This window comes from Pipistrellus kuhlii, unplaced genomic scaffold, assembly GCF_014108245.1.
Source record: "Pipistrellus kuhlii isolate mPipKuh1 unplaced genomic scaffold, mPipKuh1.p scaffold_m20_p_13, whole genome shotgun sequence".
NCBI lineage: Eukaryota > Metazoa > Chordata > Mammalia > Chiroptera > Vespertilionidae > Pipistrellus > Pipistrellus kuhlii.
Genome location: NW_023425438.1, coordinates 45,943,044 through 45,970,971, shown reverse-complemented (window position 1 = coordinate 45,970,971; position 27,928 = coordinate 45,943,044). Strand labels below are relative to the sequence as shown.

General features: G+C 40.5%; 1 protein-coding gene across 1 annotated transcript in view; it reads right to left on the bottom strand.

The window, feature by feature from the left end:
• Window positions 1-27,928, bottom strand: part of DNAH6 (dynein axonemal heavy chain 6) — a 198,755-nt gene that overhangs the window by 113,326 nt on the left and 57,501 nt on the right. The window contains exons 18-29 of the mRNA XM_045580949.1: window positions 25,947-26,159; window positions 25,189-25,281; window positions 23,669-23,788; window positions 21,064-21,244; window positions 18,387-18,483; window positions 14,937-15,153; window positions 13,240-13,404; window positions 13,046-13,156; window positions 10,035-10,160; window positions 9,794-9,949; window positions 7,925-8,086; window positions 372-509 (exon numbers count right to left, since the gene is read on the bottom strand). Coding sequence (XP_045436905.1) covers window positions 372-509; window positions 7,925-8,086; window positions 9,794-9,949; window positions 10,035-10,160; window positions 13,046-13,156; window positions 13,240-13,404; window positions 14,937-15,153; window positions 18,387-18,483; window positions 21,064-21,244; window positions 23,669-23,788; window positions 25,189-25,281; window positions 25,947-26,159 — 1,779 coding nt within the window. The remainder of the gene's footprint in view (window positions 1-371; window positions 510-7,924; window positions 8,087-9,793; window positions 9,950-10,034; window positions 10,161-13,045; window positions 13,157-13,239; window positions 13,405-14,936; window positions 15,154-18,386; window positions 18,484-21,063; window positions 21,245-23,668; window positions 23,789-25,188; window positions 25,282-25,946; window positions 26,160-27,928) is intronic.

Below are 27,928 nucleotides of genomic sequence, written 5' to 3'. Positions count from 1 at the left end.
GGAATCCTCTCCCATCCGTCTACCATAAATAATAAATGTCCAAGGTAAGAACAAGAAAAAGTGAGGAAGAAAGTAGGAGATATGTGAGTTTGTGTGTGTGTGTGTGTGTGTGTGTGTGTGTATGTTGGGGATGGGGAGATGCACACAGTTCCACAAGGGCAGCACAGTGTCTGACATACGCTGGTTTCTGTGCTGCCTGCATGAGGAATTAATTCTCCCAGCTAAGTCATGTCGCCATAGTACTTACCAATCACACTGCAAACATGCACCAGGCAGGCTCAAGCTAGCACTCTCCTGCCTACGATGCAAAGGGCTGTCGGTTAGTTACAAACTGGAGGTGCTGCTGTCTCGGTGGAGTTGCCTGGCCTTACCTTTGCAGCTTTGGCATTCCGAATGGTAATGAGCTGTTGTGCAATCACTGACAAAACCTCAATGTCAATTCGATTAAATTCATCAAAGCAGCACCAGGCCCCTGACTGTGCCAGCCCGCTGAAAAAGCGTCCCATCATCTGAAATCAAAATAACCCTGTTCAACTTTGTATGACAAAGGGGAAATCCTTCAAAAGTTAAATTTTGAGCTCTAGCCGGTTTGGGTAGAGCCTCAGCCTATGGACTGAACTGCCCCGGTTCGATTCTGAAGAAAATATACCTCAGTTGCAGGTCCCGTGGCCCTGGTTGTGGTGCATGTAGGAGACAATCAATCGATGTGTCTCTCTCACATCAATGTTTCTCTCTCTGTCTCTCCCTCTTCCTTCTACTCTTTCTAAAAATCAATGGAAAAATGTTCTCTGGTGAGGATTAATAACAACAACAAAAAAAGTTAAATTGTGAGCTGAAATGTTAAAAGGGAAAGAGGCAGTATGTGCAAATAAGTAATTGTTTTATGCGAATCTTGGGGCTGTCACAAGTTGGCATCTTTCTACGAGAAGAAACAGTTTTCTGTCTCTTTTTAAATGATTTAAAGCTCATTTTTATTTTAAACGTAGTGACAATCTGACCAACTTTCCCACTTTTCATAACCTTCACTCACCTATGTAAATACTTGACAGGCTCTCAAGGAAATACATGGTCTCGACACACTAAAGGACTTAAAAACACCTTGAAGACTGGTACTCATGGAAGCATTCCCTGTTTGCACAAGCAACTGCAGAAGGCAGGTGACACCTGGGACTATGAAGGGAAGCGCAGCCGCGCAGGTTAAGGCAGTGGCTCTGACTTCTGCAGCAGAATCCCCCAGGGAAGGTGCATGAATGTGCACACGTGGGCATCTAAAGGAGAACATTTCTTCGGAGACTTAAGTTTCGGGTTCAGCATTTGTACAAAATAGCCAATCAAATAATCTCCTTGCTCAGTTTCTGCCTTTTCTCTATCTAAGCTGTTCCTTTAGCTTCTGTCAGTGCACGGTGAACAGTGAGAACTTCTTCATTATTCTGACGTTGGGAATTCAAAACGTGTTTTTAAAATGTATTTTCCAGTTTACAGTCAGTATTATTCTGTATTGGTTTCAGAAGTACCGCAAAGTTAGAAAACCATGTCCTTTACAGAGTGGTTCTGCCGGCTCACCCTCCTCAAGTATTCACCCGGCCCCAGGCCTATGTATCTCGATTTTGTTGACTATATGCCCTGCGCTGTAATTACATCTCTGTGGCTATTCCGCAACTACCAATTTGTACTGCTTAATCCCTTCACCTTTTTCACCTCAAACCATAATTAGTCTATTCTCTGTATAAATGAGTCTGTTTCTATTTTGTTTATTCATTTATTCATTTCTCTTTAGATTCCATGTGAAAGTAAAATCCTATGATATTTGTCTTTATCTGACTTACTTCACTTAGCATAATGCCCTCTAATTCCATCCGTGTTGTCACAAATGGTAAGATTGTGTTCTTTTTAATGGCTGAGTAATATTCTGTTGTATATATGTACCACTTCTTCTTTATTCAATCATCCAAACATGAGCACTTATCTTGGCTGTGAGGGGCAGCCTTTGTAGTATTCAGAAGATAGACTGTTCACTGATTCCCAGGGGAAGATGTTATAAGCTTGTCTGAATAATCCTGCATGTTGGCAAGGAATGGAAACCTGCCAGGTATAAGCAGAAACCGTGCCCGGTCCCTTTGCTAAGAAGAGTTGCTTGACTCGGGGACCTTATCACTAGATACAGAATTGGGAGAAGAGCTTAGGCCATTTGAGGCCCTCACAGTTTTGCCAGATGTTAAAGCAGCACAATAATACTGAGCTTTAATTTTAGGCCTAATGTTCATATGGATATACCACATGTTGTTTATCCCTCTATTAACTGATACACATTTGAGATATTTACACTTTTTTATTATTTATATAATAAAAGGCGAATATGCAAATCGACCAAACTGTGGAATGACTGGTCACTATGATGCGTACTGACCACCAGGGGGCAGATGATCAATACAGGAGCTGCCCCCTGGTGGTCAGTGCCCTCCCACAGGGGGAGTGCTGCTTACACAGAAGCCGGGCTCACAGCTGGGGAGTATAGCAGTGGTGGAAGGATGTTGCCTGAGTGGACACAGGCTGGGCTGAGGGCCTCCTACCTCCCAGTGCACGAAATTTCGTGCACTGGGCCTCTAGTTATGAATAATGACACCATGAACATTGTGTTTTGCATGGGCATATATTTCCATTTCTCTTGGCAGTGAACATACCAAGGATTGGAAGTGCTATGTACTTCAGTAACTCTGGTTCACATTTGAGGAACCCCCAAACTGATTTCCACAGCACCTGTAGCATTTCGCAATCCCAGCAGCAGTGTCTGAGGGTTCTAGTCTCTCCACATTCTAGCTAACACTTGTTATTGTCTGTCTCTGATTACAGCTGTCCTAGTGGGTGTGATGTGGCGTCTCATTGTAATATTAATTTGCTCTGTTCCCCAATGGCTGGTGATGTTGATAATCTTTTCCTGTGTTTACTGGCCATTTGTATATCTTCTTTGGAGAACTGTCTATTCAACTCCTTGTCCATTGTGAGATTAGATTACCTGCCTTTTTATAATGGAGTTGTAATAGTTCTTTATATGTTCTAGATTCACACTTCTTATCAGATACATGATTTGTAAAAAAATGTTCTATTTTGTGGGTTGAATTTTCACGTTCTTGATTCTATCCTTTGAAACACAAAAGCTTTTAATTTTGATGATAATGTCTGGTCTATCCAATTTTTCTCTTAGTTATATTTTTTGTGTCATAGCTAAGAAGCCATTGCATGATCACAAAGGTCACAAAGATTTACACTTAAGTTGTCTTATAAGAGTTTCATTTTTTAGCTGTTACACACTTAGTCTTTAATTTATTTTGAGTTAGTTTTTATATATAGGGTGAGAAAGGGGTTCAACTTAATTTTTTTGCGTTATTTGTTAAAAATACTACTGACCATCAAATTATCTTTGCAGTCTTATAAAAAATCAATTTGCTGTAAAAGGCTTATTCCCGAACTCTTAATTCTATTCTATTGATGCCTTTGTCAATCCTCTTGCTAGCCAACCACACTGTAGCTTTTTTTTTTTTAATATATATTTTATTGATTTTGTACAGAGAGGAAGGGAAAGAGATAGATGAGAGAGAGTCATCGATCAGCTGCCTCTTGCACACCCCCTACTGGGGATGTGCCCACAACCAAGGTACATGCCCTTGACTGGAATCGAACCCGGGACCCTTCAGTCCCCAAGCCGACGCTCTATCCATTGAGCCAAACCAGTCTCGGCTGATTGCTGTAGCTTTGTAGAAAGTTTTGAAATTGGGAAATGTGAGCTCACCAACTTTGCTCTTTCCCCCTCCAAGGTTGTTTTGGCTATTTTGGATCCCCTGAATTTCCATAAACTACATTTTAGGATAAGCTTGTCAATTTCTGCAAGAAGTCAGCTGGAATTTTGATAGAGATTGCATTAAATCTGTAGATCTATCTGGGGAGAATTGCCATATTAGTAATATGAAGTTTTCTAATTCATTAAAATGGGATATATTTCCTCCTATTTAGGTTCTGTTTAATTTCTTTCAACTTTTAGAAAAATGAGAATATTAGTGCTGTTAGTGACCAAAAGGCATCCATGGTTAAAACATTTAGGACTTGCTGAATTAAATAAAGCTAAACAGATTTCCTCCTTATTGTGGGACTTTATAACATAGTTAGCATGCTACTTTGTGATGTGAAAATGTAGAAGGGAAATGAGGCAGAACACAGATTTTTTTGTGTGTCTTTTTCTGCATAAGCTGTAGTAGGATTCTAAGTAACATATAATACTATGGAGAGGTGCTGTTTTACATACTGATATTTTACTGATGTCTTTCCCATAACTGAGGGGCTTTACATCTTTGTAGTTTTTAGAGTGTAAGTCTGATTTTTTGTTAAATATAGTTCTAAGTAATTCATTCTTTTGATGCTACTTTATTTTATTTTTATTTTTATTTTTAATATTTTACTGATTTTTCACAGAGAGGAAGAGAGAGGGAGAGAGTTAGAAACATCGGTGAGAGAGAATCATCGATCAGCTGCCTCTTACACACCTCCTACTGGGGATGTGCCCGCAACCAAGGTACATGCCCTTGATCGGTCTATTGACTGAGTCAAACTGGTTTCGGCTGATGCTATTTTAAATGGAATTTTTTTCCTTAATATTCTTTTTGGATTGTTTGTTGCTATTTTACATAGAATTACAATTGATTTCTGTATATTGATCTTGTACCTTGCAATCTTGCTAAAGTTTGTTTACTAGTTTTAATTGTGTGTGTGTACTCTTCAGGATTTTTAAAATACAAGATCATGCTATTTATAAGAAGAGACCATTTTACTTCTTCCTTTCCAATCTAGATGCCTTTTATTTCATTTTCTGGGATTAGTGCCCTGCTTAGGGCCACTAGTATGATGTTGAATAAAAGAGGAGAGAAGGCATCCTTGTCTTGTTCTTAATTTTAGGTGGAAATCATCCAGTCTTTCGCCAATAATTAGATGTTAGCTGTGAGTTTTTCTTACATGCTCCTTTTTTTTTTCTCCAGACTGAAGAAGTTATCTTCTATTCCTAGTATGTTGAGTGTTTTTATCAAGAAGGCGTTTTGTTTGTTGGTTTATTTAAGTCAGAGCTCACGATGATACTGGTCATCAGAGTTGGGAAGTGGCCACAACTAGCTCAGTGATTACAAGAACTATCGGCCTAGACCACGAATGACACCAAATGCCTGTGGCACCAACAGAAGACAAAAAAAATGAAACTCCTCTCAGTCAGAATGATTTTATGTGGTATGTATCACCCCTGCTGACGGCTTGCTGAAGTAAGCATAGAACTTGCTGAAATAAGCCACTACTCCAGGGAGGTAAAAAAGACAATATTTGATCAAGGTGGGCTCTCGGGGCTTGGAATCACTTACTTTTAACATATAAAAAAGAACCTTTATTTTGGTTTTCAGGCTGATTAATCATGATGTGTAAGTTCCTCTAATGTTAAGATTCATTGTTTGAAAGTAAATCTTAAAAATCCTCATAACAAGAAAAAAAAATTCTGTAACTATGTGTGGTGATGAACGTTAACTACACAGATTTTGGTCAGCATTTTGCAATATATCATATCACTCTGTCAAATACCCAAAACTATCATAATGTTGTATGTCAATTATACCTCAATAAAAAATAAATTTAAAAAAATATTTAAAGAAAGAAGACTCAATCTTTGTATGTGCGAGGCACATTGGAAGCTCCTTTCTTTCCCTTCATGTATGCTTCCTGGAAGTTCACCAAGGAAGCCACCTCTGCATGGAGATTGATGGGTGATTTGTCCTTCTCTTGTTTCTGCTTCTAGGGGAGGTGCCTGCTACCACCCTCCCGATGGTATGGGTAAGGTAGGGGTGACAAATGGAAGTCTTCCTCTTGCCACATGTTTGACTGGAATATTGACAAGGATGGCCGTTGTCTTTCTCTGACGATCCTTTAAACCAGGGACGAGGAGCCTTTTTTCTGCTATGGCTCATTTAGATATTTAAAACATCATGTACAGACCACTCAAAATTAGAAACTTAAAAATTAGCCTGCTATATTTAGTCAAGCATTTAATTAACTCACCCCTAATGCCTTGGTAGGGCCAGACCCAATGATTTCGAGGGCCTTATATGGCCTGTAGGCCGGATGTTCCCTATCCTTGCTTTAGACATTTTAAGAGATGTGACTTTCCAAATTAGGAATGAACATGATAATAGAGCAGTTCCCAAAGTATTGTCTGGGGAACCCTACAAGTCCCAGAGTTTCTTTCAGGGGGGTCTGCAAGGTAGAAGTATTTTCATAGACATATTATGTGCTGACCCAGCTCATCCAGGCCTGGTGAGCCTGAGAGGGGGTGGTGAAGGATTGAGAAAAGACAGAGAAGACAATGAAAGCTGGGTCTGGGTGGGACGCTAGCGACAGCGCCACGGACTACAAGCTTTGTCTTTATTTTATAGCCAGTTTCCATGAGGCAAAGTAAGGGCCTGGTTACAACATTCTCGTGGGTTTCGAATCTACTCAATTACATGCACCTGAGCTCTATCAAACCCACATCACTCAGGCACATGGGAGCACGTGTTCAGACCGTAGGTTCAAGCTTACAGCTATAGCCTCTACCAGGCGTCCTCAAACTTTTTAAAGTGGGGGCCAGATCACGGTCCCTCAGAGCTGGAGGGCCGGACTATATGAACTACTAATTCCTACTGTAACACCTCGGCTGCACTCACTGCCCAAAAAACCTGGCGGGCCGGATCAGACTCCTCTGCGGGCCGCATGTGGCCCGCGGGCCGTAGTTTGAAGACGCCTGCTAGCTATAGTTGTGCTGGGAGGACTCCAAGCTGGGACTTGCACGTGGCAATGAGAGGACTGTGCCTTCTCATTAGTCCGAGGCTTGAACCTGTCCAAACACTGTACAGCTCTCCACAATATTAAAATCTTATTTGCCTTTTTTACTCTCATTTTCCCATGAGACTACAGAGTATGAAAAAGTCATTGATATGGCTTAAATTTTCACATTGCAAATAATCTTCAAGAATCTTCATGTTGCTTATAAAGTTTTGGTGTGGTTTCAAAGAAGATTATCAACAATTACCTGGAACTTATTAAAACATCCCTCTCTTTTTTGGGGTACATCGCTGTGTGAGACTAGATTACTTTAACTATTTCAACCAAAATAACATATTTCAACAGCCTGACAACAGAAGTAAATGTGAGCATCCGGCTGTCATCTATTATGCGAAACATTAGAAACTTTCAAAAATATAAAACAATGTCACTGTTCTCCCTGAATTTTTTTGTTTAAGAAAATAGTTATTTTTCACAGACAGTATGTTTATGCTAACATGTAATAGATTTATTATCCTTATTTTAAAACACATATTTTAAATGTGTCAGTTTTAATTTCTAACATAATAAATAGCAACGGATGTAATCCACATATATAAACAAAAGCTGATAAGAATTCAATAATTTGTAAGAGTGTAAAGGGGACCTCTGATAAAAACAACAACTGTGGTACTGGAAAAATCTAATGATGAATTCTCACCTCCTATGTATTATATTTCACTTTCAATACAAAACTCTCTGAGTAGCTCATCTCTTCCTGTGAGCTTATTCCTTATTCTTGGGTTTCCCTGCTTTATCTTGTACCCATCTCTCTTCTTTCTACTTACTGACATGAGTACATTTTTAATTTTACCAGCATTTGACAAATCCTTCACTGGCCTTGATTTCTACCTGGACAACCCAGACTGCCTTATGGTAATGCTTCTCCTTGGTTCTATGTATTCCACTATAACCATCTCTTGCCCACTAGTTTTCTCTTGCTTGCCATCACTCTATTCTCTCCTTTTTTTGTTATGTCAGCTGCAAATAGAGAAAGCCACAGGAAGCACCTAACATGAGGGTTCAGATGCCGGGACTGTACCTTGTAGTCTAAGCCCTCGGAACAGTTGAAGACCACACATTGGATGGCAAGAGCTTTTGCTAGGTCTTTGGTAGTCTCGGTTTTCCCAGTGCCAGCAGGACCAGCTGGGGCACCTCCCAGGTCGAGCTGCAAAGCCCCCATGAGGCACAGGTAGCAGCGATCCTGAAAAAAATCCATAAACTGTTATTATTATTGTTGTTGTTTTAATGTATTTTTATTTATTTCAGAGAGGAAGAGAGAGAGAAACATCAATGATAGAGAATAGTTGATTGACTGCAAGCCCCCCACTGGTGATGAAGCCTGCAACCCAGGCATGTGCCCTAGACCAGAACTGAACCCAGGACCCTTCAGTCTGCAGGCTGACACTCCATCCACTGAGCTAAGCCAGCTAGAGTGATATACTGTTATTATTGAAGGGAACTGATTCTAGCCACAAAATCATAAGTCCTACTCTTTCCTTGGGAGGCAGGTCATTCTTTGCTGTGAAAGGTTTTGTAGCAATTGATGTATAATGAAAGATCCAGGCCCAGAATTAATGCAAACCTTGACTTCACAAAGATGTAGTCAATAGCAAATCCTTTCAACAGCTAATGTTAGATAAAACTTTTCCAGACTATCTTATCTAATAAAAGAGTAATATGCAAATTGACCATACCTCTGCTACACCCACAAGCCATGCCCACCAGCCAATCAGAGTGAGTATGCAAATTAACCTCAACCAAGATGGCTGCAGCCACAGAGAGCAGGAGGGAGGTTTGTGTTTCCCAGGCAACAGAGGAAGCCAAGCTTTCTGCCTGTCCTTGCGGGCCTAGGCCTCCACTCAAGGTTACAAAGTTTTAATTATAGAAAGTAAACAAATCCAAACAGAAAGGGCTGCAGCCATGGAGCAAGCAGGAGGCTTGGCTCCACTCCAGGCTACAAAGTTTCAATTGTAGAAGGTAAATAAACTCCAGATACCAGGGCCTCTGCTTGGATTGCCAGGGGGTGTGGCTGGCCTGCAAACCACCACAGGCCACTCCACACCCCAACGGAACCTCCACCCTGATCCAGGACATCCTTCAGGGAAAACCAGCTGGTCTCACCTATGCACTAGGCATCTATTCTATCTAATAAAAGAGTAATATCCATGCCAAGACCGGTTTGGCTCAGTGGATAGAGAATCAGCCTAGGGACGGAAAGGTCCCGGGTTCAATTCCGGTCAAGGGCATATACATTGGTTGCGGGCACATCCCAGGTGGGGGGTGTGCAGGAGGCAGCTGGTTGATGATTCTCCCTCATGGATGTTTCTAGCTCTCTATCCCTCTCCCTTCCTCTCTGTAAAAAATCAATAAAAAAATATATTTAAAAAAAAGATGCTAATATTAAGAGTAATATGCAGATTGACCATCACTCCAACACAATATGGCTGCCACCATATGGTCAAAAATCCTGCCCCTATGTGGACACAAGGTGGCCACCACAAGATGGCCAGCAGGGAAGGGCAGTTGGGAGTGATAAACTCTGCAGGGGAGGGCAGTTAGGGGTGATCAGGATCAGGCCTAAATGGGCAGTCTGACATCCTCGAGGAGTCCCAGATTGGAGATGGTGCAGGCTGGGCTGAGGGACATTACCACCTCTTCCCTCCCCCCACCCTCCTGATGCACAAATTTTGTGCATCAGGCCTCTAGTCTATAATAATAAAATCATAATATGCTAATTAGACCAGACAACCTTCCAGACAAAGCCTAGGTGGTGGGGGCCTATGCAGAAGCAGCAGCCGTGGCTGTGAGGGCCGAGCCCCTTGCATGAATTTTGTGCATTGGGCCTCCAGTTTTTGATAAAATAAAGCACTTCTTGTTTCAACATTAACCTAAGTGACCAGATACTTACCGTGAGAGGAGTAATAACTAATCTTGGGCATGCACCCAAATATTCATAGCCGTAAGTGTATTGAGAGAGCGCCATTCTAGCCACACAGTTATCTATGTCTATGGTCCAATAATAGCGCAGTTGTCTCTGCCAATCAAAGGCATCCACTTCCTCTACCTACGTAAGTGATAACAATGATACGCATATTAGTTGCACTAATTTCAGGAAGTAATATGTTATTTTACTCAAATGAAACAGGTACCTGGGCTTGAACAAGATCAGTGACAATATCTCTTGCATGCACATCAATAGTAATTAAGGCAGTTATGATGTTTCTGTGTAATTTAGAAAGATAGCCTCGAACTAATGCAGCCAGGTCAGTTAATCTCTAAAAATTAAAAGAGAAATTATCCGGGTGAGGATTAACAAAAAAATAAAAGAGAAATTATCGTAATGAACTTTCAAAAACAAGCTTACATATGTTAAATTCAGAGTAGACATTTACCAAAACTTTCTAATTTTAAGAATTGAGAGGGATCCAAGATGGCGGCTAATGGGACAGCAGGTTGCAAGATAGTGTGTGAGTGAGAGAGTGGAAGGAGAGTGTGTGGACATGCAGGGAGTGCTTGCATTTGTAAGTGTGGAATAGCTATATTTCACAGGACTGCTGAGGACTCGCAGACCAGGTTTCCCTGGCTAGGCAGCCTCTACTGCTGCTGAAATCTCTCCGGAAGCAGCTGGCTCTGCCATAGAGATCATACCATCTTGAAGGAGAAAGTGACTGTGATCAGAAGCCCAGCCTTACCTTCAACTGGGGAGACCTTTGATACCTCCCGGGACCCTCCAACCACATCACCCAGGGACAAGCTGCCTCAGCTGTAAACCCATGTAGTCCTTGGCTGAGGGCACCTAAAAAAAAGTTTGTCCAGGAGGAGACAAAGCAGCACTGAATACACAGACAAGCCTGCATCTTCTCACAGAGCAGATAGAAGGAACAGCTGAATGGAACAACGTCCACCTGGAATTGGTGAATTAAACAAAGCTGGTGAGGCAATCCATGGACAGAAAGATCAGAGATTGCCTAGAGCTCTGCCTTCTCAGATTCAGCTGGGTGTTTGCTGTTTGCAGTTTTTTGGATTAGTTGTTTGCATTTATCTCAGAGCGTTTGATGTTTGCATTTTTTGGATTAGCTGTTGATTTTTTTTTGATTTTTCTCCCCATATACATATATTTTTTTACCCCTTCTTTTTTCTTTTCTTTCTTTTCCCTCTCATATTTTTTCCTTTTCTCAATATAATTTTTAAACTCTTTTCTCTCCCCTAATTCTATTTTCTCTGGTGGTCACATTTATTTGGGGTTACTGGTATTGTGAATACATTTGTATATGTTGCCCTGTGTGTTGTGACTTGTCGAGTAGTATTTTGTGCATTTAAGTCAATGCAGGAGAGAGAGAGCTACATAACCAGACACCCTGAGAGGAGCGAACATGGGGAGACAAAGAAACAGCCTGTATATGAAAGAAAAGGAGGAATCACTGAAAAAACAAAGTAAATAAAATGAAGGCAAGCAATATGTCAGAGAAAGAATTTAGAGCAATGGTCACAAAAATATGGAAAAGGTTGGAAGACAAATTCAACAATATGTGTAAGAACCAAGGAAATGAAAAAGAACCGAGAAGAAATGAAAAATGACATTGTTGCATTAAAGAACACAAAAGAAAGCATCAACAGTAGACTAGAAAAGCAGAGGACCATATCAGTGAGCTAGGAGACAAGGTAGGAAAAAATACCCAAGCATAGCAGCAACTGGAAAAATTTTTTAAAAATTTTAAAAATTAGGTTCTCTTTGGGACAACATGAAATGAAATACCATGTGCATAATAGGGGTCCCAGAAGGAGAGGAAACTGAGCAAGGAATAGAAAACCTGTTTGAAGAAATAATAACAGAAAACTTCCCTGATATTGGGAAGAAGAAAAAACTCACACAAGTATAAGAAGCTCACAGAGTCCCAAACAAGATGAACCCCAAAAGACTGACACCAAGACATATTATAACTAAATTGGCAAACACCAACGACGAAGTAAGATTCTTTTAAAGGCTGCCAGAGAGAGAGACAGAAAGTTACCTACAAGGAATCTCCCAACAAACTATTGACTGATTTCTCAACATAAACACATCACACCAGAAGAGAATGGGATTAAATATACAAAATCATGCAAAGCAGGGGTCTGAATCCAAAAATACTGTATTCAGCAAAGCTATCAATCAAAGTTGAGGGTGAAATCAGGAGCTTCACAGACAAAAAAGGACTAAGGGAGTTTATTACTACCAAACCAATAATGCAAAAAATGCTAAAGGGATTGCTATAAAAAGAAGAAATGGAAAGGGAAGAAGGAACACAGGAATAAAGAATAAAAATGGTGCTGAGACTGTTTGGCTCAGTGGATGGAGTGTCAGCCTGTGGACTGAAGGGCCCCAGGTTCGATTCCGGTCAAGGGCATGTACCTTGGTTGTGGGTACATCCCCAGTGGGGGCATGCAAGAGGCAGCTAATCAATGACTCTCTCTCATTGATGTTTCTAACTCTCTATCTCCCTTCATCTATGTAAATAAAATAAAATAAAATAAAAAAATCAATAAAATATATTAAAAAAAAAAGAATAAAAATGGTGACAAAAAAGTACCTAGCAATAATAACTTTAAATGTAAACGGATTAAATGCCCTAACCAAAATACATAGGGTAGCTGAGTGGATAAGAAAATATGACCCATATATCTGCTGTCTATAGGAGACCCACCTCAGAATAAAGGACTCATAGACTGATGGTAAAGGGATGGAAAAAGGTTTTTCAGTCGAATGGAAATGAAAAAAAAAAGTTGGGGTAGCAATACTTATATCTGACAAATTAGACCTCAAAGTGAAGGCCACAACAAGAGATAAGGAAGACCACTTCATATACTTAATGGAGTAATTCAACAAGAAGATATAACTCTGGTAAACATATATGAACCCAATACAGGAGCACCCAAATACATTAAAAAAAAACTTCTGGAGGATATCAATGGAGAGATTGACAGCAATCCAGTCAAATTGACAGCAATCCAGTCAAAACTGGAACATAAATGGTTTTAGTGAGAACCCCAAAGTTCTGGATATCACGTCAGAGCATTAAACCTGTGAGAGAAAGGGAATTTGTTTGAACCATGCCAATAACAGCCAACGAGACCATCTTGCACAGCAACATGGTCAGTGTCACTCTGTGAAAAATCTCACCTCAAAGTTGAGTTTTTCAAAAGCTTCCAAAGCCTCTAGACGATCTACATCTGTTTCCAAACACTCGGTCAAATCACGGCACCAAATGATTTGAGAAATGGTCAGGATCACCTGCGTGGAAACATCTTCCTTGAGTGTGTGAGGCATCTCACTGATAAGGGATTCAGAGCTGGAAACGTAGGCGTGTAGCTTACTTGAGAAGGGTGGCCAGCTATCACCCATTCTATCCTCGATTTTGACTGATAGTCGGCGATGGCAGCCTTGCACATGCGGCGCAAAGACGTGAACATGGCTTCTTCCACTTTACCCAGCCATTCCTCCACGTTGCCTCGGGCCTTGAGGCCTTTTCCCAGTCTGACCTAGAAGATAATGAGAGCAACGATAGTACGGCTCACGTGGGACGTGTAGGCTGTCCGTCCTCCGTGCTTCTGTAACAGAACCCTAAGGCAATGGAAAGCCTGACCACAAATACTGGATCTTTCTATTGCTATCCCATCCTGTACCTCTCTTTGCACCATCCACTTATGGGATGGGAACCAACTCCCTGCAAGAGGATTCTATCTACAGGCACTACATAAATTCCTTCACTCACTTTCTTTTCCTGCTCCCTGCCATCTAATTGCTGGCCCCAACCACTCCTCCAACCTGTTAAGGTCACTAAGGTTAGCAACATTCTCCCATCTGTCAACTCCAACTGACAATTTTCCATGCTTTTCATATTTATATCTTGACTTTCCAATGATGTGACTGCTTGTCTGGGTCTCCTATTCTGTCCTTCCTTTTGACCCTCCCTTTAAATTTCATGTTTCTCCTGGATCCTAGCCATGGTCCTCCTCCCTTCTCTCTTCTTCTGCACTAGGGATGACAAAATTCTTTTGCAAGAAGGTCAATTCAGGACAAGTAAAGTGTTTATAGGCTCACTCATTCCCATAGAGACACCACCGTGCTCTAACTGAACTGAAATCCTCAGCATTTCCCTGCTCAGTCCCTCTGTATGAAATGCTCCCCCTCCCATGGCTCTTCTCCCTCTTCCCTGGCTGTTTCTGTTTGTATATGCGAGTGTGGGAAGTCACTTGGTTCCCCACCGTCTGCTACTATATTCACTTGCTTGGTGTTTACCATACGTCAGGCCCTGTGCAGGGCCCTGGAGACACCACTGCAAACAATGAGCCCCCACTGGGTACTGCTCTGAATAGCTGACATATAGTAACACTTGCATCCAGGCATGGCAGCAGAATTGGTGCTCTTAACTCATCAACTCTTATGCCTCTTGTAAGACATAGCTCCCTATTCTCCACTCCGTTCCCTGTTCCCAAGAACAGAGCATGTGCCTCTGCTACTGCACTTACGGAGCTGCTTTGCAATGTTTGTTGGACTATGTCTCCACTAGACAGCTCTGAGGGCAAGAGTTTTAGCTTGGTGATTCCTGACACTGCTTCGCCAGCAGAGGTCTAGTAGCAAGAGCATTTGATGGGTGCTTAGAGTGACGATAAATAAACCTTCTCTACCCTAAACCATGAAAGAGTAACAGTTTTCCCATAGCGACCTGAAGAGTATTACACTAAGAGAAATAGGCCAGTCTAAGAAAGGCAAGGATCATATGATCTATGTACAAAATAAAACCACAAACAAAATAGATCCAGAGACATAGAAGCATGTGAAAGACTGATGAATATCAGAGGAAAGGGTGGAGGTGGGGGGAGAGATTAACCAAAGAACTTACACGCACATATGCATAACCCATGAACGCAGAACATTGTGAGGTAGGCCTGGGATGGGGGTGGGTGGGTAAAGGGTAAAGAAAGGGGGGCAAGAAGGGGACCTTCGTAATACTTTCAACAATAAAGATGTTTTAAGAACAAGAATTCTTAAAAATTCTTGAGCCCCTTACCCTTTCTCCCTCTGGAGACAGCATTGCTAAAATATCATTAGTATATACTTTTTCTGGCTCTCCCTCAGTGGGAAGTTTCCCTTCAGCAGGAGGCAAGACAGCAAACTCGAGCCTTGAGATGGAGTCGAAACATTTCCTTAAGTGCGGCTGCACAGCCTGGGGATTTCGTGTCTGGGCCAAAATCTCCAGAAGCTCATCATTTGACAAGAAGTAAAACCTGGATTAAAGAAAATACTTAAAATGTATCTTGAAGGCGAAACAAAGCCTTATGCAGATGACACACACGATAAATCCCTCAGCCACATCTCTTCCCCATCTACACAGATGTCCTGGACCTCCAAGTCCTCCAGTTTGGGATTCTAGAGATGCCGCATGCTTCTAAATACAGTTGTTGTGACTATTAGTGCAGATGACCTCAAACATCTAGAATTAGTACCTGGTAAATAAAAGTCAGTTTTTTCCCCCATAAAAACGCAGGCTCTTGCTATTTCACTGATTAGTTCCCATGCCTTTGCTACTTGTTTTTGAGCTTCTACAGTGAAGATATATTATTTTCCCTAGAACCTAGCATAGTGCCATACACACCTGGTAGTCAGTACACCATTTATTGGTTGGATGGTCACAGAAACTTTATTTGGTTCTGTGAATATATGCTTGTGGGCCAGGCATGGGATCTTCTCAGAACTTGTCCAACAGAGCCATTTGGAGGCATGGAGAAAGCTTAGGGAAAGAACTAGAGAGGATGCCCAGGGATGAGGGTGAGGGAGGAGAGCCTGACCAGGGAAGACACTTCAGCTTCTGTGAAGGAAGCTGCCCATGAGAGATCCTTCAAGATTGGAGGGAATCCCATGAGTCCAAGACAGGCCCCATGTGGAGAGAGAAGGGGCCAGATGGGTACCACCAACGCAGGTTTCTCTTGTCACCTTGCCTCCCCTCCTGTCCCTGCTCCACCCTGGAGACCTCAGAAAACTATCAGGAAATGGGAAGGTTGATCATCATACACCGTCATTATTACTAACAGCTTCCCTGCAACAGGGGTGGCACAGAGCAGGAGGATAGCTTAACTCTGAAAGGAGTTTAGAGTTTTGATTATTATAGATCATTTATTGGGTTAAGGTGACAAGAGGTGAGGGTTTTATTTTTATTTTATTATTATCTGAGAATGACCAGAAAATTCATGAGGCTTTATCAAGATTTTGTCTAGAGGGGCAGAAAGAAACTAGCCCCTGGCAGGGAATGCAGAGGTAGTCGATAGTTATAAACAAAGATGCTTGCCGAGACCTGTTTGGCTCAATGGATAGAGCGTCGGCTTGGGGACTGAAGAGTCCCGGGTTCGATTCCGGTCAAGGGCATGTACCTTGCTTGTGGGCATGTCCCCAGTGGGGGGTGTGCAAGAGGCAGCTGATCGATGACTCTCTCTCATCGATGTTTCTAGCTCTCTATCTCTCTCCCTTCCTCTCTGTACGAAATAAATAAAAAAAAATATAAACAAAGATGCTTCTTCTAGTTGTACTCTATTAGTCCTGCTTCTTTAACATAACACATACATTCATAATTAAATTGTCCCCAAGCCTTGTTTTCAACTGAAGAAACAGGTAACGGTAAAGCTTGGACTGTGAGAGCAGGAACAGTATTGCATTCATCTTGTGTCTCCAGGACCTAATATGGTCCATGGCTCATGCAGAGCTTCTGTAAGGTGTTTAGAGCGAAATCAATGCCTCACAGAGCCTCCTGACATCATAAACATTACACACCTCGGTGATGTAATTCTAAACGAAAGGAAAAAAGAGGGCTGATGCTTTTTGGTTCTCAATATTTTCATCGATAAATTTGTGCCTGGGTTTATTTACATATCCTAAGCTGTTTCTTTAAATATATATATAAAAAATCTTTGATCCAGGTGGGGAACTTCTGATTTAAGAGTGAAATAGACAAAAGGCACATTTCGAACTTCAAACTCTTCCATCTGTTTCCATTTTGCTTAAATGATGTTTGAGTAAGATTTGTGTAAGATTTCAGTAAGATTTAGTAAGATACTTTATAGCTCAACCATTTCTGTTAAAATTTAACCAGATCTTTTGGATCTTGCATTTCCTCTGCACACACAGAGCCTTCTTGGTACTCGGCAACAATCCCTCTCAACCAAGAAACCCAGATAACCACCTAACCCCGGCTGCTTCAGGGGTTGTTCTAGGACAGAACTTCACTCCTATTCCTTAACAGCAAACAGGGAAAACCCATGAAAGATGAACCACGTTGCTAATGTTCTCTGCATTGTGGTACAATGTGCCCCAATGGCTTCAGTAGGGAGCTTTTACTACCATCAAGCAGTCATACTCTGGTCTTTAAAAAAAAAAAAAAAAAAAAAAAAAAAAAATATATATATATATATATATATATATATATATATATACACACACACACACACACATTATAGATTTTTTTACAGAGAGGAAGAGAGAGGGATAGAGAGTTAGAAACATCCATGAGAGAGAATCATCCACCAGCTGCCTCTTGCACAACCCCCATTGGGGATGTGCCCGCAACCAAGGTACATGCCTTTGACCGAAATCGAACCCTGGACCTTTCAGTCCCCAGGCCGACGCTCTATCCACTGAGCCAAACCGGTTTCAGCCATACTCTGGTCTTATATTACTGTATCATAATGGCTTATGGCCATGACTGTTCAACTGTTAACCATGAGCTCCATTAGGGCGGGGATATGGCCTTTTCTTCTTTGTCTCTTTAGCACGGAGCAGAACATTTGGTATGATTTTAGAATGCATAGGTGAGTAGAAAAAAAATCATTTGGAATTTGTGAAAATAATCCCTTAGACAACTTCTACAGTGACATTGTTAGGCCACCAATTAACTTAAAGTAACTTGTTCAGGCACCATAGGTCTCTCTAACTTTGCACATACACATCTGTGGACACATGGACCCGTGGGTACACACATAATACACCCAACAGTGAAGTAACGCTGCGATCAAGAATACTTCCTGCACTTTAGGTTGTTACCCACTTAAACCTTCACCAAAATTGCACCTTCCGCCAAAACCGGTTTGACTCAGTGGATAGAGCATCGGTTTGATTCCGGTCAAGGGCATGTACATTGGTTATGGGCACATCCTTGGTGCGGGGGGGTGCAGGAGGCAGCTGGTCGATGTATCTCTCTCATCAATGTTTCTAGCTCTCTATCACTCTCCCTTCCTCTCTGTGAAAAATCAATAAAATATTAAAAAAAATAATAATAAAATTGCACCTTCCCTTGTGAGTTACACTTCCCGGTCAAGATATTAGCTAGTCTGCCATTATCGCACATCTTTCTTATTTCCCTCTCTGATACCTTGCTGTTTTGAGGCTGTGGCTTGTTTTTTTAAATACATCCTTCTAAATTAATGGATAGCCTTAACTACTGAAAAATATCATAGATTGCCTGTAAACTTACCTGGGAAAGATAACTCTTTTTGATTCTAAATATGCCTCTAGACACTTCTGAATTTGGTCAAGTAAAGCATTATTATTTTGAAATGTCTCCAGGAGACCTGTTCATCGAAAAACAAAGGTATTGGTAAAATTGTGTTAAGACAAATAGAGAATATAATTTTAAGTGGAAGTAAAATATGATCACATTTTTAAAGCTTTGGTTTTATTTGGTAAAAACAATCTAATAAATTAAAATTTATGGGGTTGGCTAAGAATGTAAAGTATTAATGAAATTAATATTAATCTTAATGTTTATTATAATTGAACAGAATTTAATTTGAAATGTTTTTTGCTGGCATCCCACCCTTTTGAGGGGCTGAGGGTGCACAAACTAAAGCCAAACTGTTGACCTTCCAAATAGAGCCATTCTCTGAACTTTCTGACTCATGTCTTCTGTTTCCCTTGCTATCTTTAGTGCTGAAATTGTGGCAATGGGATCCTACTTCTTTATCACCAAACTCCAGCAACTTAAGGAGCAAGATTCAGGTCTTATTTAACTTTGACCTTTCGGTACCTATCACAGTGCTTGACTTAACCGCCCATCCAAGAATCAAACCCAGTCTTTTCCATGGTCCCAAAGGGTGTGATCAATGACCCAATCCAACCCTCAAACTCCCACCCAAGCTCACCTCTCTGAACTTACCTTTTAAGCCCTTCTCCTCGTGCACACAATCCCAACCCACAGTGGCTTCCTTTCTAATATTTGTGCATACCAAGTGCCTTTGTTCTCTCTGCTTTTAACAATACTCCCTCACATGCACGTACTTGTTTCAGTCCCTCATTCCTACAAGTTTCTGCTCAAAAATCACTTTATCTAGAAAGCCTTCTCTCTCTCCTTCCCCTCCTCCTCCTCCTCCTTCTCCTCCTCCTTGTTCTTCTTCTCCTCTCTCTTCCTCCTCCTCCTCCTCCTCTTCCTCCTCCTCCTCCTTCTTGTCCTTCTCCTCTCTCCTCCTCCTCCTCCTTCTTCTTCCTCTCTCTCTCTCTCTCTCTCTCTCTCTCTCTCTCTCTCTCACACACACACACACACACACACGCACACACACACACACACACACACGGCTACTCTAGCCTCTTTACCCTGCTTAATTTTTCTACATAGCTTCATCATCACCTGAAATGATGTATATAGTTATCTTTATCTGAAATCCCTAGGACTAGATGTATTTTGGAATCAGATTTTTTTTTAATTACATAAGTTATATCATAAGTCTAGTAAGAACTGGGGCAGCATTCTAATCAAACACCTTAATATTTTTGCTACAGAAGGTGTGAATATGCGCATTAAGTGGATGTGGTAGGCAGAGCTGAAGTCTTTCAGGGATGTCCAGGTCCCATGCCCAGAGCCTGAGAGTATGCTAGTTGATGTGGAAAAAAGGAACCTGGCAGCTATCTTTAAATTAAGGATTGTAGGATGGGAGAGTATTGTGGATCATCCAGCGGACCCAGTGTAATCACAGGGTCCTCCTAAGAGGGAAGGGAGGAGGGTCAGAGGCAGAGAAGGAGCTGTGATGATAAGATCAGAAGTTGGAGTGATGCGATTTCTGGCTAGAAGAGGACCTGGACCCAAGGGATGTGGGCAGCCTCCAGAAGCCCCAACCTTTTAAAATTTTCCGTTCTATCCTACCGCACAGCTTTTCCCTCTGGTTTCTATTTTATGGTAAGAGTCTTTAGACAAAAACTATAGCCCAGCAGGCTGCCTCTGGCAGGGCAGCTGTCGGGGTATTTACCAGGATAGGTTATATGCTGCCATCGGCAGGATAAACAAGCTTGCTGAGGCTTGGATACAAATCATAAAGTTCGATAACTATGCATATGCTGCAAAGAGTTTGATGCCACATCCCTAGAAGATGGAACTTATTAAAACACATTTCATTGTTGAGATTTGAATTACAATTGGAGGTAATGTTTTTAACTGGTTTTAATGAGTTGATTAAAAGTAAGGTATGGAGCCCTGGCCAGTGTAGCTCAGCTGATTGGAATGTTGTCCTGTACTCTGAAAGGTTGTGGGTTTGATTGCCAGTCAGGGTTTGACCCCTGGTCAGGGCATGTGCAGAAGGCAACTGGTGGATGTTTCTCTCTCACACTGATGTTTCTCTTTCTCTTTCTCTCCCCTGATCCCTCTCTCTCTCACCCTATCTGCTTCCTTTTCTCCCTCCTTCCCTTCCTCCCTCCCTCCCTCCTTCCCTTCCTCCCTCCCTCCCTCTTTCTCTTCCTCCCTCCCTTCCTCCCTCCCTCTCCCTTTCTCTCTGAAATCACTAAGAACATATCCTTGGGTGAGGATTAAAAAAATAAGTTATGGAAATTTTTATGGTTACAACTTTGTGAGAGCTTTGGCAGAATGGGGCATTGCTGGGCTGGGGGGGTGGGTGTAACTGTTATGTCTTGTTGTCAAAATTGTGAAATGGAAGCATGACTGACATTGTGGCAGTGTTCCCAAATGATAGAGAGCAAAAGGTAGCAAGATCATAGTGTTCAATCCACATTGCAAGAGCGTCCAGTGTATTACGACGACTCCTGGTCATCGGTGCTGACTAGAATTAAGGGTTGAGTGCACCACATATTATTAGACTCTCGTGGATGATAAACATTGTAGATGATTGTCAAGTCTTTTTGTTCCTCTTTAAATTTCTGTTCTATACCTGGTTGAGTACCCGCTCGAAGAGCGTTAGGCAGCCGGTTCACCTTCCTCATGATCTCTTTCCAGGATTTATCCACCTGAAGGAACATCTTGGCCTCTGCAGGCAATTGCCTCTGAATATCTGGAGCATTAAAAATACTTTCCAGGTACAGCCAGTTTCTCTGGCAGTTAAGCCACTCTTCCTGGGAGGAAAATATGGACATGGTCAAATTTTAACCCCACATCAAAAACATTCAGCTACATTAAATAGTTATGTGGGAGGCTCACTGTATCTTTTTTCTTTTGGGGGCTTCTTATGGGTCTGTTAAAATGAAAATTCTTAAAGGGTTCAAGACTTGCCTCACCCCAATTTCAACCCCTTTTCTACTGAATAGTTACAATGAGTCTTCTGTGTGATTGCTAGGATGGACCCAGAGAAGGATTAAAATCCCCAAAGGAGACATTTGGGGGTGGGGTATGCTTTTTAAAGAAATCTGAAGGGCTGGGAAGTGGTAAGGTTAGTGACTAGTTCAGAATATAAGGTTCAACAAAAGGAGGTTTACAGTCATGAGCATATGAAACATAAGCTTATTCTTGTATTATTCTCTATTAATTATTGTATTATTTCCCCACATGAACTGTAATGTACTTTCACCTCACCCTGTATAGAAAGGATTACAAAAATGTTTATTTCAATTATGTGTATATTCTTCCCTCCCCCTTAAAAAAAAGAAATATATAATTGTTTAATTAAAAAAAGAAATACATTTCTTTCAATCAAAAAAGTAAAACCTGCTGATGACAGAATATGGCAAATGCAGAAGAAGAATGGGAGGAAGAAGAGCATTACTCATTGCTTTCCTCATGGAGACAATCACTGATTTCAAAGAAACCAGAAATGCAGTGTCAGAGCTAAAGTCTATAACCTCACCCTCCTCTGTGCCTCCTGCCCAAGATCCATAAAAAGGTTTCTCACTTCTTACTCAAGATTTGGGGGTTACATGTGAGCCCTAATGTTAAAACTAGTTCCTGGATTATCTCAGGTCTCACACTTTCTATTCTCTGGAGGATCTCCAATGGTCAGCATTGGACTCTTTTAAGGATCCTCTATAGGAACATGTCCTTTATGTTGATCTATAGTCGCTCCCTTCAGAGGGCTCAGCCATGCAGAAGGCTGGACACAGGTCAGATTGTAAAGGTTCACTGAAGAGGATGAACTCCTGAGAAAGCTGTCTATGAAACAAAGTTGGAAAAAATTGTGTTTTTCCCCCTACCAGTGGCTTTATTGTTTCACAGATAATTCTTTATCTTAGAATACATATATAGAAATCTAAATGCTATTAAATCAAGCTAAAAAGCTGAAGTCTAAGTAAAAGATTGGATGGGAACAAGGTGCAATCAGTGTGAGTTTTCTGTTTTGCTGTGGGATAATCTGAAGTAGAATCAAATAGAAAGGAGGTGTGTGCCACAAGAAAAGATAGCAAGGAATATTCAAGCAACAGTGAGTGTTTTTCTACAACTAGATAGTTGTTGTGGCCAGACTCTTAAGGTGGCCCCCAAGATCTGCTGTTCACACCCTTGTGTGATCCTCTGCCCTTGAGTGTTGGGTGCTTGTTTACAGCCACGAGAGCATGGCAAAGGTAACAGAATATGCACAATTATGTGTATACTAGAGGCCCGGAGCACAAAATTTATGCACTCAGGGGTGGTGAGTCACTCAGCCTGAACTGCACCCTCTCACAGTCTGGGAGCCCTCAGGGGATGTCTGACTGATGGCTCAAGTTCGCTCCAGCAGTCCGACATCCTTAGCACTGTTGTGGAGGCGGGGGAGCTCCAGCCACTGCCTCTGCACTTGCCAGCTGTGAGCTTGGCTCAGGGCTTCTGGCTGAGCGGCACTCCTCCTGTGGGAGCAGACTGACCACCAGTGGGCAGATGCTCTATGCAGGCAGGCTCAATGTTTAGTTGATTTGCATATTGGCCTTTTGTTATATAGGATTCATCTTGCTGGGAATCTTTCTCTACCTTGCTAGATTAACAGTGATTGTCTCTACGAGGAAAGCAATGAGTAATGCTCTTCTTCTTCCCTTTTACCACGCTGGGGAGCGTCCACATAGAAAGAAAGCAGGGCAACATGAAGGATCTGAGGATGGCCTCCAGATCTCTGCTAGCAAAAAACTGAAGCCCTTAGTCCCAGAGTTGCAAGGAAATAATTTCTGCCAGCAACCCAAGTGAGTTTGAAAGTATATTCCTCCTTAGTTGAGTAGGTGATGAGAACTCAGTCCTGGACCATATCTGCACTGAACTCTTGTGAGGTCCAATCTAGGAGACCCAGTTAAGCCACACCTGAACTACTGACCCACAGAAACTAGGTGATAATAAATGGATATTATTTTATGCCACTAAGTGTTTGGTATTTTTTTTCCATAGCAATAATAAAGGGTGATGGGATAATCTTGGAAAGAAGGGCTCTAATAGATTTGAATTTTCCTTACAGTCTGATCATAAGATGTCATCAATTAAATATTACATCTAAACAATATAATATTTAAGAGATTGAACAAATAATTTATAAGCTCCAGTGGCTCTTCAGTTCTCTGAGTCCCTGAACTGAACTTATCCTTACTCACCAGTGTTTGATTAAATAAAGCAAGTTGTTTCTGCCATTCATCCACTCGAGTTTTCAGCGGACCAACATAACGTGACGAGGCAATGGTGGTGATATTGATGGTACTGTCATCAAGAAGGACCTATAAAGAAAGAAGAAGAAAATCATGCAACATTATGTGCTTGTGCTTTCAAAGATAATTATAGGTATCTAGCCCCAATAGTCTATTTAAAATCTTGTTTCTTGAACGAATAGCTTAGCCTGACATACTGGTACCTCCCCTTCCACTTTCCCTCCATATCCTATGTGGCTTACAACCCAATATCATGTTCTCTCAAATGCCATAAAGGTTTATCTGATTGCCAAGTCTCGGCTGTTTCTGTAATTATTATTGGCATTTGTTTTGGTTTGGTTCAACACTCTTCTTCTCACATCCTACTTTAAAATATCTGGTAGCTTCTTAACACTGTTTAGTCACCCAGGCCTTTATTTCTCAAAGTACTCAAAACTAGCCAAAGACAGAAAAATTAGCTGTCTTTTCTAACCAATGAAACATTACTTTCCCTCAATTAACTTTAGGAAGAGAAAAATTTCATTAATTCATATCAACCTTTGAATGATTATAGACAGTTTTCCCTCTACCTCCAACCTTACACGGTAGCAACTCTCATAGAACGTATGCTTAAAAAAAAAAAAGAAAAAGAAAAAAGAAAAAAAGAAAAAAGAAAAAGGTCTGTTAATCTAAAGGATTTCAATTGTTCTATTTAATTTATAAATTTCTTAAGAGCAAAAGCCCCATCACCTACCATCACTTGGCCTTATACTGACCAACTTTCATCTTGAGACTGCTCTTCCATCCACTGCCCAGAATAACATCTGATCTTGCTCTACCAGCCTATACCTGGCAAAGCCATTTCATCTCCAGTCTGGCCTGGGTACAACCTAGTAGACCAGGGCTTTGCTTTTTAAATGGAGTTGTAAGATCCAGATCCCTTTGCTAAACAAATGTGTCTTTGGATTTTAAGTCACTAAGAATATTCCAAACACACAGAATATAGAGCATGGCTATGTACTCCTACTCTCAAAAAATTCAAGTGAGTTTAACTTTTTAGTGTGCTATAAACCTGAAATATTCATTCATGTTTCTTTGCTTCATTTAAATGGTTTGAAGTGCCCTTCTGTTCTGAAGGCCATTCTCATCTATGTCTGTCAAATCTCATTTACTCTTTAAGGTCCAGAATGTCTTAGCAGGTCAAGGAAGGATTCTCTGATTATTTCAGCCATAAACAATCTCTTTGCTTTTCTAAATTCTTCAACAGTTACAGGATTACAACTCTTACACATATATGCCATTTTTATTGCTTTGCTAAATGGTTCTCATACACAAGCATTCATATCAATTATTTATACTCATACTTTCCCTCCCTAATTAAAATTTTCTTATTTAATAACTCATATTCTATTTCTCCATCATAATCTCCCATAAAAGATTTAGGACTAGTTCCGGCTAGAACCTTCACTGTTAAGTTTTCAGTTACCCACCTGTATGTCATCTGTGCCACCTAGGATAAATACATCTTTGCTGTCTCGGTGAGGGAGAACGACAAATTCAGTTGTTTTCCAAGCATCCTCCACCTTAGAAAGAATTCAAGTCTTAGGATATATAAGTTCATTTGTGTTTAGGTACTTAATAAATGAATGTAAAAGGAAATAGGTGAAAGTGCCATAATAATTCCATACTCCTCCTTTACAACTTTTAAAATCCTTTTCTCAGCTAAATGACTCTGCTTTGTTTAATTTTATTGACCAATGTTAATACATATGAATAACTTGTGATACTTTAATGTTTATTTCTTATCACTTTGTTTTAATTAAAAGGAAAAAAATCATTTTATACATGTGATTGGTAAGCATGTGTGAATTTTTGGGGAAAGGAGGTTAAGTACACTAAAGAGATAACTTTTTGCAACATTTTTTGAAGTATTTCACATATTTTTTTCTTAGTAGTTTTAAACATAATGTATTTTGATGTAAAATATATTCTTGGAAAGTGTTTTTTTTTTATATAAGCATGCGAATTTCAAACTTTGTTTATGTTGGGTTATAAGCTAAGTAGAAGGAAGATATTTATAACTGTGATAACAATTATAATGATAATAAATATAAGAAAACAATAGGACAATTGATAATGAGAGAGTGAAAGCTGCACTGTTGAAAAATCTATCCAAATAACCCAAAAGCTGGTGATATGAAAAACTTTACTTTACCTGATTTTAAGGATATATGCTTTTCCTATTTACCTTTTTAAGAATTATTTCTAAGGCAGCTTCTCCAGAAGCCTGTCCTGAAATGTCCTGAATTTCTTGGGCAAAGTCAAAAACATGCAACTCAGAGAGCTTCTCTAAGGTTAACGGAGTTTCAAGGTCCAGTAGAGTGGCATCAACTGTGTGTTCAATAGCTGTCCAGTGTCTAATCTTCAAAGTTGGGTTCCTCAAATCAATGATAACTGGCAGCTGGAAAACAAGCACATACCATGCTTTTTATATTAAAAACACAATTTTTAATCAAAGAATGTAGAGATCTGGAAAGAATATCACTTACATTCTTTCAACAACAAAAAATCTGAACAAACTTCAAATTAATGACTTGTATTGAACCCATCAGAAACCTAAATTGCAGGTCAATGAACTAACTCAAACTTGGAATACCCACAGTTTACTCCATGCAAGAAACAGAATTTGAGAGTTTGATTATCTAGGACACTTGCCTTGGAATGCCACTTAAGTGAGCTAGAAGACTCAGCTACATTAAAAAAATAGATTATTAAAGACTGAGCATGCAGAAGCAAGAAGAAAAGAGAATTGAGAAAGTTGAAGATAGTGTAAGAAGCCTCTGGGATAATTTCAAGCGAACCAACATCAGAATTATGGGGGTGCCAGAAGAAGAGAAAGAGCAAGACACTGAAAACCTATTTGAAGAAATAATGACAGAAAACTTCCCCCACCTGGTGGAAGAAATAGACTTACAAGTTCAGGAAGTGCACAGAACCCCAAACAAAAGGAATCCAAAAAGGACCAACCAAGACACATTATAATTAAAATGCCAAGAGCAAAAGACAAAGAGAGAATCTTACAAGCAGCAAGAGAAAAACAGTTAGTTACCTACAAGAGAGCACCCACACGATTATCAGCTGATTTCTCAACAGAAACTATGCAGGCCAGATGGGAGTGGCAAAAATATTCAAAGTGATAAAAAGCAAGAACCTACAACCAAGATTACTTTACCCAGCAAATCTATCATTCAGAATTGAAAGGCAGATAAAGAGCTTCACAGATAAGAAAAAGCTAAAGGAGTTCATCACCACCAAACCAGTATTATATGAAATGCTGGAAGGTGTTCTTTAAAAAGAGGAAGAAGAAGAAAAAAGTAAAGATAAAAATTATGAACAACAAATACATATCTATCAACAAGTGAATCTAAAAGTCAAGTGAATTAAAAATCTGAGGAACAGAATAAACTGGTGAATATAGAATTGGAAGGGATTGATAATTCCCAAGGGGAAAAGGGTATCTGTGGGGGGTACAGGAAGAGACTGGACAAAAATCATACACCTATGGATGTGGACAGCTGCGGGGGGGGGGGGGAGGAGGTAAGGGCAGAGGGTGGGGTGGGGACCAAGTGGAGGGGAGTTATGGGGGGGAGGGGAAGAAACAGTTGTAATAATCTGAACAATAAAGATTTATTAAATAAAATAAATAAATTAATTAATTAAAATTAAAATTAAAAAAATAACTAAAAAAAAAGATTGAGCATGGGGTAGCATGAGAGGGTGAAGTACTTGGGGGCTACAAATATAGAGGTGTTCATAGAAAAGACTGGGGAGACTCTTAAGAAACCCTACCTTATGGTGCTGTAGGAGAAGGGAACAGCAGCCGCTGTTGTAACTAACCATCCAATATCTCCTAGCTTTCTTCTAGTACCAAAGCTTTAATGTCAGAGAAGGGAGGAACAAAAACTTCACCTAAGATATTGGTGATAACTCATTGTAGGTATTTATAAACATTAGGAGAAATGGAACAGAAAAAATAAAAAATTCTATCCACAGGTTAGGAACAGGAATACACGTTAGGCTTTTAACTATAGGTGGAGGAGGGGCAGGAATACTTAGGAAAGTAATAACCCTGAGAACAAGGGATACAATGCTTTGTTAAGATAGAGTTTAATCAGAATATGAGGGAATGCCCCTTTTCATTTCTCCTACCAGGCTAATAAGTATTGAGTT